This window comes from Perna viridis, chromosome 10 (genome assembly GCF_037379345.1).
Source record: "Perna viridis isolate PV_CMFRI_1.1 ecotype Kerala chromosome 10, ASM3737934v1, whole genome shotgun sequence".
NCBI lineage: Eukaryota > Metazoa > Mollusca > Bivalvia > Mytilida > Mytilidae > Perna > Perna viridis.
In genome coordinates this window covers 7,387,336-7,401,513 of record NC_142454.1, presented here as the reverse complement: position 1 = coordinate 7,401,513, position 14,178 = coordinate 7,387,336, and the positions used below count along the sequence as shown (strand labels likewise).

General features: G+C 32.4%; 1 protein-coding gene across 2 annotated transcripts; it reads left to right on the top strand.

Annotated features, from left to right (window-relative positions):
• Positions 1-792: 792 nt before the first annotated feature.
• On the top strand, positions 793-9,434 carry LOC148604340 (uncharacterized). Of its 2 annotated transcripts, none has more exons than XM_088550522.1 (3): positions 793-880; positions 6,194-6,304; positions 6,809-9,434. In XM_088550522.1, the coding sequence occupies exons 2-3, from the start codon at positions 6,293-6,295 to the stop codon at positions 8,072-8,074; spliced, it is 1,278 nt and encodes a 425-aa protein (XP_088406648.1). In that variant the 5' UTR covers positions 793-880; positions 6,194-6,292; the 3' UTR covers positions 8,075-9,434. The 2 variants fall into 2 exon arrangements, with proteins under 2 accessions (XP_088406648.1, XP_088406649.1); XM_088550523.1 differs by having other exon boundaries at positions 797-852.
• Positions 9,435-14,178: the final 4,744 nt, after the last annotated feature.

The following is a 14,178-nucleotide window of genomic DNA, read 5'->3' as shown; positions in this document are numbered from 1 at the left end:
AATTTCATTATTTTATGAAGATACTTTGATCTTGCTTTTAATGTTTTCCTTGCATTAAATGTTCTTGCCGTGATATGGCCCTGGTCGCCGAAACGGCAATAAACAACAACAATCAATCAATCAATCTTAAAATAGGCTTCTGGAACAGGGCTATGTTGCTACAAGATTGAAGTCATCACTACAGTAGTTTTATGGTCGTCATCATGATCTCGGGGATCGTTACGTATCCATCTGCTCCAGGAAAATCGATTTGTTCAAGTGTCATACTTTTCCTTTTCTCTTTCGTCTACCCCGGGTTTGACTTTTTTATTAGTCGGAGTTGCTCATTTACTTTGTATGCATTATTTTCTTACTTTATGTCCTTTGTTGTGTTTCTATGTTTTCCATGTCTAGTCTTTCCGCTAGAAACTGGATTCCCTTGATTACTCTGAACTCGTGGATCGTTACTGTGTATCCATCTGTGATTGGTTATTTTATGCTCTTTGTCGTATGCGTGTCTGTTTTACATGTCTAGTCTTTATCCCCAAATTACATGCTTTTGATTTCCGTTAGAATCTTGGTTTCCTTGATCACTCTTTCAAGTTCCAAGCAAAATCATTTATAATAACTTCATAAATATCCTGGAGTTTTAGGAATTACAATGTACTGAAATAATGATTCAGCACAACTTTTAAAAACCAAGCCAGAGTCTACGTACACAATAAAATAAAAGATAAAAGAATTTTTTTTAACCAATATTGGATTTACTTTATCTTTGATATTGACTTTTTTAGATATTCCGTGTCATAGGTCAGCTCATCTAAGAAGTGTAGAACTCCTTTTATACAACACACTTCGGTTTTTATTAATCAGGTTGGAAATTTTAACTTTTTATTGAAAAGTAAGTCGTTTAATTTTGATTTGAAATGACTTTATACTATGTCTCATTTGTAACCGACTATTACTACAGAAGTTAAAAAATATGTGCGAATAATTCATCAATATTTCTTTGTATGTTTAGTTATATTTCCTGGAGGGTACAATCTGATTTACCATAACAAATTAATATTCGTTTATAGAATTCTTTGTTGAGATTTTGTTTGTATGCTTAGTTGTCAAACCCATCGCACAGAACATTTAGATAGATATTCAGTTTGTTTGATATAAGGTAACCACTTTGCAACACGTGTGCAGCATACCGAAGTTGATATTTTTGTAATTATAACACTATGTATTTTGTGTTTGTAGGCTTAAAATTGTACATAAAATACATTTATAAAACACTGAATGAAATGATCATTGTTCTAAAAGAAATCAAGGGAATTAAGATTCTAGTGGAAATCTAAAGAAAGAATGTAATTCGAGGACACAGACCAGACATCGAAAACATACACACACAACAAAGAACATTAAATAACCTAAAAATTACGTACAGAGAAATAAAAGTAAATGTGCAACACGAACTACACTAAAAACTGATAGCATGGACCAGGTGCACCGGCAGGATAAGCGCCCTCTATTTTTCTAGAAACACCCGCCGGGTTGCTCATAAAAAGTCAAGTCCACGGTAGACGACAGAGAAAAGGAAAACTATGACAAATCATTTTTTATGGTGCAGATGGATACACGGAAACGATCCATGACTTCATGATGACGACCACAAAACTTCTGAAATAATGACTTAAATCTTGAAGCAACATAACTCTTCCCAGAATTTTTAATTCCCTTCCACGTCGAAGTCAAAGTGAACATGATCACAAAAGATCTGTAATTGAATGAAAAGCATCCGAGTTTTAATTATTTCTAATGCACTTAATATTTATTGATTCATTTACTGATTTATTTTATATTCGAATGTAACATTGTATATTGAACCATACAGATAATGTTTAAAAAAAATTAAACACAGGAACGATGTTTACGTGATGGACAAAAGTAATGAGATTTTAAATCAGTATGTCTAGGTCCCATAAGTAAACCTGAAAATAGAGAAAACAAAACCATCTTGTTCACAGATTTTTGAATTTTTGACTTTTACAATATCGAACTTTGTCAATATATCAATAGTTTTCAGTTATATACTAAACGTAAATGTTAGAAAAGGGTTATTGACCTAAATTTGATTTGTTATCAATCCTTTATGAAACTTTTAAAATGATAACACAAACACCATCCATAATCAAGTCGAGACCAAATTGAATCTGATAACTGGGGTAGCTGATACAGAAATGGTCATTACTTGGTACAGGCATTTCAAACGAAACGATGGCTTATATCTAGGTTTAACAACCAACGCGCCAATCTTTCCTCTTCCATTGCGGTGTAAATATGCCGGAGGTGATTAAATAACATTTGCAAGCTATAGTGTTATAATCGGTTAATCAGTGGTCACAATAGCAAGAAGAATGATTTACAAAGGAAAAATCATTACTCATTGTTTTAGAAGAAACTGGATATTTTCCAAGCACAGGCAAATATCCGAAATGATAAGAGACATTTTGAGACGCATGTCCTCATACCCCTAATTCAGGAGACTGTTACTGAAATCAAGCATGCTGCAAACCTGCTTTTCTGCATAGCACAATTTACCCGTCATGTATGATTTAGAAAAAATGTGCGGATTTGTAACCGAGAAGATTATAATTTCTCGAATCAGCAAAAGATTTGCAAATATGTCCTTTTAAACAAAATTTCAATTTATCACGTGAAAAAGTTGTGTAACGAGTTGAGTCAAAACTTTGTAGAGAATTAATTTCCGAAAGGTACGAGATTTTATGTTTTTAATTAAATATTCAGAATGTTAAAGTGTCCACATATGATTTATGCCGATACAAGAGTAGGTGATATTGCAACAAGCTTGCTCTCCATCTTTCCCTGTGGACAATATCTTTGTAAGGTGAATTGACATTCCCTTCGTGGAGAAGATAAAAGTCCTTACATTTTGTTTCGATGTAGAGAGAAGACATGAAGGACTTATGGTTGTTAAGAATTTCATCTTTGTCAAAAGTAGAACGTTTGTATGAGCCATAAAAACATTTTAACCAGACACAATGGAATACACACGGATTAAAGTTAAGATGTTCCGACGGCACTGGATCTTACACTTACACTAAACAATATGAAAATGCTATGTAAAAAAATGAAAATTAGTCTATTGCTTCTATGACGAACACAGACTACACGTATACTGTCAGGCTTAATTTATATAAAAAAATGGTATATCAGACACATACCTTATTTGTTATCCATTAGCGCTTAACATTTGAATAGAAAAGTGCAGCTGACAATCTTCTGACAATGTGCTTTATGAGATATCGTATCCTGATACTTAAAGAGATCATAAGATCAAAAAGTACAGGCTGACACTTTGGAAAAAACTAAAGATTCAAAACTATAATGTTTACCTACTTGTAGACAGGGGTCCAAAGAAGGTAAAAAGTAAGGATTTGTTTTGTTTTGGTTTGTTTATTCTTGTTTTTTTGCTTTGTTTTTTGTTTTTGTTCTTGTTTTTGTTTTTTGTTTTTTTTTTTTTTTTTTTTTTTTTTTTTTGGGGGGGGGGGGTTTCAGAAAATATCACTTAAAAAAGTTTACGTTTAATCAAACAATTATTGGCGAACATTTCATAGTTTGAAGTACATCTTTGGTAAACTAGTGTCATGCAAGGATGATAACCAATGAATAAATTATAATATGTGTTTTTAATATGTTTCAAAACATGTTATATGTGTTTCATTTATTAATAGGACTTACATGTGAAACACATGTTTTCATTAAAGGGAAACTACAATCCTTATACGTTTCAAATGCACAAAACGTATTGACCTTGAAATATGTTCCATATTATTTTAAAAATATGAAATGATATGTCGCAATTCTTCCTATTAAACGGGAAATTTGGTCGGTTTTGTCTTTTTAAATTTTCGGAACACTATAACAACGTTATTTTATTGATTTTAAATGCATTATATCACATTACATATTAAACGCCTTTAATTTCAAACACCGGGACAAATTTGATCCTTATTTTTAACAAACAAAACTTTCCATTTAACTGTAGATTTTGTAATTGCAATGAATTGAGTTGTGAAGTAGCTTGTTTCCGAAATTGTACATGCACAAATATCACAATCACAAAATAATCCACTCCCACTTTTAAGTCAACGTGCGATTGAAATTCTTCTATCATAAAATATCCCTTCGGCTCCTGCGTATGGAGTGTTCATATCACAACTCATACGTTATGCCAGAGCTTGCCGGAACTACGCAGACTTTTTGTATCGCTAGAACTCTAATAGGCTTCTGGAACACGGTTATGTTGCTATAAGAATGAAGTCATCACTACAGAAGTTTTATGGTCGTCATCATGAACTCGTGGATCGTTATGAGGTATCCATCAGCATCATGAAAACTGATTTATTCAACGAGTCATAGTTTGCCTTTCCTCGTTTTTCTACCCCGGACTTGACATTTATGAGCAACTCGGCGGGTGTTTCTAGAAAAACAGAGGACGCTTACCCTACCGGTGCACCTGGTCCATGCTCCCAGTTTTTAGTGGAGTCCGAGTTGCTCATTTGCGTTTGTTACTTTGTATGTATGATTTTAGTTACTTTATGTTCTTTGTTGTGTATGTCTATTTTCCATGTCTGGTCTTAGTCCCTGGATTATATTCTTTTGATTACCGCTATAACCTTGGTTCCCTTGATTACTCTTTCAAATTTTTCCAATACTGTCTATTTATTTTTTTTTTTGTAGAAGCCATTGTAGTCTCTAATGACTTTAGGTACCGTATTTGACTTAAGTTAAAGTATAAGTAGGGATGGGTAGACAAAATATTTTTTTGATAAACACATTTCCAACAAGATCCTAAACTGTTTGACTGATTGACTTCAATGAAAAAGAAGTATTTGCTTCTGATTTTGAGCATACGAACAAATCTAATCGATGTAGTTACTGATTGCTTCAGAAACAATCAAGGAAATCAAGATTTGAGAGGTAAATGAACACATACAACAAAAAAACATGACAAAACCAAAATAACAAGTATAAATAGAAACAAAAGTCAAAAGGAAATGAGCAACTCGGACTCAATTTAAATCTGGGAACTTAGACCAGGTGAACCAGTATGGTAAGCGTTCTTTGCTTTTCCAGAAACATCCACCGAGTTGCTCATAAATGTCCCGTCTGGGTTTTTTTATCATTTATTTTCCCCTATAAACAGAATTTATGTGAATCTTTCGTCTGTCTGTTTGACTATTCGTCCGTCCACATTTCTGTAAGCGCATTCGTCCTTAAACGCCGACGGAATTTTTATGTAATATATTAGGAATGTTGGGCATCATATATAGATGTGCATGAACGAATATAATTACTGTCGGAGAACTCAAAGGGAAGATAATAAAAATTAATGCTTTTACATTTACCTTTAATTCCATTTGAAGGTGGGATATTTTCAAATTCAGCTCACATGACTTTTAGTTTATTTTGTTGTGAAAAGTCGTTGTCATCAAAATATATTTTGAAAATATTGAGAATAAAATGAACAGTACATCAAGACATAATCAATTTATTCAGCTGCACCTTGGAAGTGATTTTGATGTAATATTATGATCAATACACAGGAAAAATTATTTCACGTGATTTTCACCTGGATTTCTCATGATTTTCACCTGAATTGAGCAAATAAAACTTATTCTATGGACCAAGTGCAGAAGAGGGTAAATGTTCTGTTTTCCTATAATTATACGCCAATTCGCTTAAATTGTGTCGCTCAACAAAAGAGGAAAACTATGTTTAATATTGTTAACAAACCTATAATGATGACCTCATCATAACAATCAACGAGTTAATATTCTTTGAGGTAAAGATTTTAGACCTATGTCAACAAAAACTTGTTTCTATAATTTATAAAAAGAATTGCAGCACAATACAAAATTCCGTACCGCTTTGGCATGTTCTTAATCAACGTATGATGTGATATGAAAAAAAAACAGAAGGAGCTGAGCTAAATAATAGCACTACAGAAAAAAAGTAAAATTGACCAATTTAGAAGAGAGTCTCCGCGTTAAGTACAGATAATCCCCTGACGTCGTTCTATGATAGTAAAGCAATGTATGACAAACTTATCAGTATCTTAGCAACCTTAATTCAAGGATCTATGAAATCAAACTTCACAAAAAATATCTATGTCTTACTTTTTAATTTTATTTCTCTTTAGATTTAGGTTATTCTAATCAGATTCGACTAGTTTGAAGTTTCTCCTAGAATTTGCATCATTTACAACACAATAAACAAAGTGTATACAGAATAAAAAATAATGAAAATGCATGTATGTATTTTTTTCTGTTCTTATTAATTTACATGTAAACTGCTTTTCCCAATTAGCATTTCGTCGTTTTACTTTTATTATTTTTGTTTGTTTATTTGATTGTTTGTTTGGCTTTTTTTTAACAAATACGTAATATTTACTTTACATAGAAATATTAATGCTAAATTAAACCACAAAATACGACACATTTTTGCCGTCTCTTTACTATACAGAAATATGTATTTTCAAGAAAACAGTTTTTTTTTATATGTCTTTAAATTTCTTTTACTTTAAAAATGTTTCTGTCATGATTTTTTTTTTAAATAAATTAAAATAAGGATAATGAGGATTTTTCTTTAAGATAACAAGAACAATATTTTTGTCGAAATAGGGACATTTTCAGTCTATAGATAAGTTTTATTAGGTATAACCTACCATGAATTTCTGCAAAACATCAACTTTTGGGCTTATGACCTTAATACAGTTTATATTTACTTACTGGTATCTGGCAGTTTTTTATTGCAGAAAATAACATGTTTCTTTATCTTTCTGTTTGGTGTGGCCGGTGTGATGTCTAAGTTAACTGCGATTCAAGGCCTGGAAACAGCAGTTAAAGTTGTTAAAGTGGGAGCTGATTTTTTCAATTCCGTGACAAAAGAAGACTTTGATTTGGAAAAGACAGCTCTATCATTTGTAGAATCTTTACCAGTAATTGGCGATATAGTCGGATTGTTTACGAGTCCTGACAATAACCAAGAACTCGAAATTCTTCAAGATATACAAAAGCAACTTAAATCTTTGGCAAACGAACAGAAGGCAACAAAGGATGCTCTTGTCCGCTTAGATCGAAAAATCGATCTTGTTGTGGTCCAAAATCAAGTGGCAACTGCTGCAAAAGGCATCAATAGTTGCTTTGATGACCTAGTAAATTTATTCAACCAACCTGCAAACATACATGTGAAAAATAGATTTCTGGTGTGTGAAGAAAAGGCAGTTGTTGAAGTGCGTTTATTGTCTCGAATTTTAAATGAGGATGACTTTACATATAATGCCCCACATATCTTCAAATCCATGATTGCAAGAGATGGATTTTGCAATGGAACACTGATAACTAATGCATACAGATACATTTTTGGCTTATTTATTGACGGTTGCACTGCAGCGATTACATCTGAAAGCATCAAATCTAATGGCACTTCACATGTGTTATTCCATGAATGCAAAGCGAAAATAAATGATATTCGAACCCATATGGAATCAATTTTTGATATATGCATTCAAGATTCTTGCAAAACGGTTGAGGATGGTATTAAATCTGTTGTACTACCAAACACACAAAACCAACTAGACATTTTAGGGATTAACTTAAGCAAAAAGTTTCCTTGGTTCCACTTTCTAATTTATAGCACAACAGAAAATCCGAATGCTGAATTAGAGGGAAACAACATGCCAAGTTTTGCAACCATAGGCATTAAGAACAAATATTATATTATCTTATGGACACCATTTATTGCTGTACAGCAGGGGCCCTCTATATCATTCATGTTGCGATTTGATGCTTCAACGTTCAGCTCTGAATACCTTGGGATGAATGTATCAAGACATGAAACTGACAAAACTATGGTCGTTATGGGATATTTCGACCCTCTGGTTGTTGGAAGTAAGACATACCAAAAATGTGTATTTGAAGAATTCAAGGCTGCAAAAGTAACATCTAATTCAGCAAAAATTGTTCCCTTAATCATTGGCTACGAATATTTATTACTTTTTGTTGTCATAAGGGTGTTTTAATCCGAGATTGTGAGGAGAGGATGCCACGAAAGTTTTAGAAATGAAAAAAGTATCATCTCCTCTCCTTAAAATAATCAAACTAAAAATGATTGCTCGCTTTGTCAAGCGCATTTGTCCGTTGTATAATAGAGATAAGCTTTGATTGCTATTTTCCGTTTGTCTATGGTGAAAGTTCTTTTAATCTTTCGTTTTGAGATTTCATTTACGATCTTAAAGTTCAATGCTGTATGAGCTTTGTAGTGGGCGAAATTTCCGATTCGGGAGAGTTTTTTTCACATCGCGGTTTAATTTGCCGTAATTTTGAAAGAGGTTAAACTCGTTCACAGAATCAGTTCCGAGCAGTCGTTAATTCTTGGTGTTCTTCGACACTCGTGAAAATATTAATAATACAATCCTACTAATGAATTATTCTATATGTCTTATTGACTTGTAGATATAGATATCTGTTGAAAATTAACGCACTGATATGATACTTATTTAAATGTTTTGCAAGAACATATATTTTGACCTTTCGTTTTCTACATTGTTAAAATGCATATTTTTTCTTCATATTGCTTTTAATTAGAAATTCGTAATTCATTCATGATGTCTGAAATTCATTAAATGATTCAAACCACTGAAAACACTTTTTCATAACTATTCACCAGTATTCATGCAATAACTCTTTTATTATATAGTAATAAACATTATACTGATTTGTTGGATATAATGCATTTGACAACGTTTTATTGCACTAGTTCAAATATGATGCATAATAAATATATGAATTAGTGCAATATGAATTTATGAATGTTTGATAATTTGTAGTAAAATTGAAAGGAATGCATTTTTTTGTTTGTATTATTTGAAAGAAAAATGGAATCACAATAACTGTCACCAAACACGGAAATATGTTGACCCATGTAAAGAGGTCATTGCCATTTTTATAACACCCTGTCAATATCCCGTTCAGCCATTTTTTAGCAGACGACAACAGTGCAATAAATTTAAAAACGTATTCGGAACGTCTCAAAATTTGTCGACCCCATTGTCCTTGTGTCCTATCCCTTTTTCATTTCATCATCATTTCATGCTCATTTTATCATCAATTTCATGTTCATCGTCTGAATATTGCTGAAATATTGCTGCTCGGACGTAATAAACCCCAACAAACAAACAAACAAACAAAACTGAACACTTCTTCTATTGTGTTTGTATCGTCGACATTTTCGGTTATACTGTTGAAATTTGTGTCTTTTTTAATTAGATCTGGTTGATCATTTGTTGTTTAATTATCGGTTTCCTTTGACTCCGATTTTTTTTTATAAACATCGTGTGCATTTGATATAGAACTGTATTCACTCTCATTCGTTTTATCTTTACTGGTGTTAGGATAGTCCATGCATGTAGTATTGTTCTCTAGAGAAACTGAAGTGTTTTCATACATAATGTTACCAGTTTTATTCTGAATAAATAGATATAAATATGAATAATTCCTGCCGTCATCTATGGTATCGGCTAAGTTTGAATGGAGCAATGTCTGAATGTATATATTTTCTTGATCAACCTTGTTGTGTTGTAGTAGTTTTGGCCTGTTACTAAGCATACCTTCTTTATTGGTTTCTAAGAGTTGTTAACCAATGAGATGCTTTATTGTTGTCTACCGGCAGCGGTGTAATATTGGGTTTCATAGCTCTTTTTTGTGATAGCATTTTTTCCGGTTCGTTCAGTGTGTTTGGTGAGATGATAATTCTTTTGCCAATCGTATCCTTGGTATTGGACAGTCGTTTTGTAGTCGACAATAATGTTTTTCTTGGTCTAGCATCACTTCGTATACGTCATGAGATATAAGTTGTATAATGCCAATTGTGTTGTCAACAGAGCCATCGTCAATGGTTTTATTTTCCAAATATCCAATGTCCGTTTTCTATCAGATAGTACGTCATGAAATGGTTTGATCAATGAAAATGTTTCGTCATGTGTAACCTTAACATTGATTGGTTGTGTAATTGATGAAAAACCTCCACCTATGGTGAATTGGATACAATCCTTTAATATCTTTGAACCTGAAATGGTTAATAAAAATTACAATTAATTTTAATATTGTTATCAAGACCAGTTGAACTTGAAGGTATAAAAAAAGATATTGTGTAATTTGTTTTTATTACGTTACATTTATGTAACCATAAATAATGAATTTGTCTCGAGAAGCTGTCTCCAGTTCCATATGGAATATAACCTGGAGATTATGTAAGAATTACAATGTAACATTTGATTGTGTTTGTTTCGTAAGAAGATTTTGGCATTGGAGGTTTGTCCTGCAAATATCTTTGTCTGGATATTGTGTGAGACATCTACTTTTACGTTTTATTGTGCTCATTTTAAAACAATTTTAAGATTAAACATATAACCACTCAAAATGACAGGGATTCTGCCAACTTATTTAATCCATCGTTATACCTTGCATAGCATACACTGCATGATAATTTCATTCATGGGTATTAATTTTCGTGGTTTGTTGAAATTCCGTTAGTTCGAAGATTTTCAAATTCGTTCAATTCTATAGAGCATCTAGGTTGTATTGAAAACTACATTTCATTGAATCTTGGTCCAGGTTTTCCCCAACTACAAAAAAAACCACAAAGATTGGTACCACAAAAACAATAGTTCCTCAAATAAATTTGGATTGTTCTTTTCTCTCTATTTATCTCTTCATATCGATCTTTAGACACTTTGGAACAGTGGTTATCCTCATCTCCTTTCTTAAACTTACCCGATTCATGTAGTATGATGATGAATTTTTAACTGTTTAATTGGTGTGTCCCCAGGGATCCTGAGTTTTGTGACAATCCCTGAACTTCCCGCATTAAATTGGTCGACTTAGTCATGTGGTCTGAAACAACTGACTTGGCTGGAACAAAGTTCAAAGTATGCATATCCATCAAATGAGGAGTTGATGTTTAATTTAAATGGTAAAGGCAAATCCGTATTCGTTAATTGGTTCTTGGTAGGATGGAAATGGAATCGTTTGTTAGTATTTGACCACAGGTCAAGCACCGCCTGTCATTTTGTATCTGAAAGGAAAATTATTGCAGTTGGCCCCGTCTTGTTTCAGTACATTTAGACTTTCGCTTTGTAAGTTAAGATAATACCGCAAATATTATTTTCAATATTTTAAAGTAATAGTAAAGTATCAGTAATATCTTATCCATATTTTTAAAAGCTCATAACAATAGATATGTAAAGCTCATTACCAAGATATGCGATAAATTGTTATATCGTAATACACTGTAACTTGTCTAAAGTGAACTCCTTTTGAACTGTAGAATTCGATCGGTTTAAACAGATGTTCTGTTCATCAAGGTTCAAAATAGATTTGGGCTGACAAAATGAGACTTCTAGCTTGTCTGGTTTAGACCAGGTTTTCGGTTTAATCAAAGTTCAGTTCAGACAGGTCCACAATTTTCTCAAATTATTCAATTTTCCTTTAGATCAATGGAAAAGCGATAATTGGAAATTGTACAACGTTTTTATTATCTAAATAGCATGTAACGTGATTGACTTGACCAACTGTTCTTTTTTTTAAATATTTTTTGATAAAGTCTGTGTGAAAACAAGACTCATAATAGTGAGTAAAGTGCAACATGTATTGCTGTTTATAAAAATCAAGCTTTTGAAAATTTCTTCTTGAAAATGTTTTTTTTTTTTTTAAAGACTCAGCAAATACGAGGAGTTGGCAAAAATACAATTGGCTTTATCTTCATGGCTTTTCCTTCTTATTCAAACAACCATGTGTAATATGGACTTAGCTGCTTATGTCGAAAATCGATAAAGGCTTGCATTTAAGAAAACAATCTTTAGGTTATGATCGAGAATATAAGGACATTTTACATTGAACCCAGATATTGCTTCTCATTTAATCATGGACATTTTGGACAAAATAATACTAGTAGACAAATTTGAAAGGATACATTAAGACATATTGCTATTAAAACAGTAGGTTATTTGTTTCACATTTAAAAGTGGTTTAGGTGGTGTATACGGAATAAACAATCATAATTTGCATCTCACCTTGGTGACCTTTTACCGACACTACAATAACTTGAGGTTTAAGGTTAAGTTTAACAGGTTTTTATAATACGACTTTCTTTCCCCGTTTCGAATATGATTATATTTGACAGATTGTTTTTTATATACATGTACTAAAGTATCGAATACATTGTGAAAGCAATTTCTAATGCGCATCTACAAGAGTAATCTATTCCAGTTTAAAACAAAAACATGGAACCAAGATTCTAGCGGAAATCAAAAGAATGTAATCCAGGGATAAAGACCAGATATGGAAAACAGACAAACACAACAAAGAACATAAAGTAACATAACTAAAATCATACATACAAAGTAACAAAAGCAAATGAGCAACATGGACTCCACTAAAACCTTGGAGCATGGACCAGGTGCACCGGTAGGGTAAGCGTCCTCTGTTTTTCTAGAAACACCCGCCGAGTTGCTCATAAAAAGTCAAGTCCGGGGTAAAAAAACAAGGAAAGGAAAACTATGACCCGTTGAATAATTCAGTTTTCATGGTGCAGATGGATACACCATAACGATCCACCAGTTCATGATGACGATTGTCATTGAAGAATGTATGCATGTATTTATGAGAGGATGAAATGTAACCACTGGAATTAGACAATAGGGAGCAAAACATACTTTTCGTAGACATAGGTTTTCCTATTTTACATTTCATTATATATTAATCTTAATAATGTAATATTAATAATGTTAGACACCACTTATACACCCGGCTTAAAGTTGTTAACCACTGAGCCTACAACTGGGGAGTCATTATTATTTCGATATTATACACAATGGCAATATTATTAAGATTTCTATTATGGTTCAATTTCAAATTGAGTTGCTAAAGAACAGAGGAGGTTTTGATGTGAGTTTATGTGCTTAAATTTCATAATTTCGATTTATATCCAAAATTTCGTTATTCCTCCTAGAACTCAGCACTATCGAACTATCTTATCACCAAAATGCTATGCCTATCAAGGCCATGCAGTGTTCCATCAGAAACAAACTGTGTTGTCTTGAACTGGCGTTTAAATAACTGCTTTAGGGTAGATCATACCAATATAAATATTGCACTGATCTTTTTTATGTCATCTTACATAATCGTACATTCATATTTTCAATGAACTAATCATGCTTAAAATGTTTGTTTAAATTATTTTGAAAGAAGTTTTGACACAAAAAATCGTATGGTAAAATTACAAACATTAACTGTAAAAGCCTCTTTTTAATTGTTTAACGGAGATGGTTGACGGGGAAATGTTCTATAAATTTGTAATGGAAATTTTTGTTTGTTTGTTTGTTTTCCTTTTCTTCTTGATATTACAAGAAAGCAAGTTGTTTGCCCCCCTTCCCCCCCAACCCCTAATCTTCTCTTTTTAAATATAAAAGAATGTCAGTTTTTTTACGTAAATTATTACTACCATTTTTGTAGCTTGCAAAATGGTGAAATTCTCCACAGAATCCATACAAAAATTACTTTTATTAAGGCTCAATCATGTCGAAATCAAATTCGGTGACCTTTGTTTTTACATAAAAATTCAAAAGTATGTTCACTCAATGAAATATTCCAGAAAAAAATTGGACAATTTATTGACTAGAAATATTAAGTATTGTCTATCATAAATAGTTTGTTTCTTACGCGCGTACTTCTTTGTAAAGGACTGGCCTCGTAAAAAAAGAAATGGGTCAAAAGTCATGGGTGCACAGCGCTCTCGCTGGAATGCCGGTAAGAAGCGAAAAACATGTCAACACATTTCGATTAATACTAACTTAATCAGAGTATTGTCAACGCGATTTGAGAGGTGTTTTCTTGCGAAATTGGATAACCGTTTGCGATTAACTACTAGTATCTTTATCTTTGAACTTAGAGAAAAGTCCGCTTACAATTAAAAAAAATTCACATATTTAACTGACGACTAGTCTACGATAGGCTATATAACATGTTTTACTACCTAATTTTAATAACATTACCTATGAAGGGATTAATATGAACTACCTTAGCCAAACAATAGAAATTGTGGTATAACTAGTAAGTTCTCGGGCAC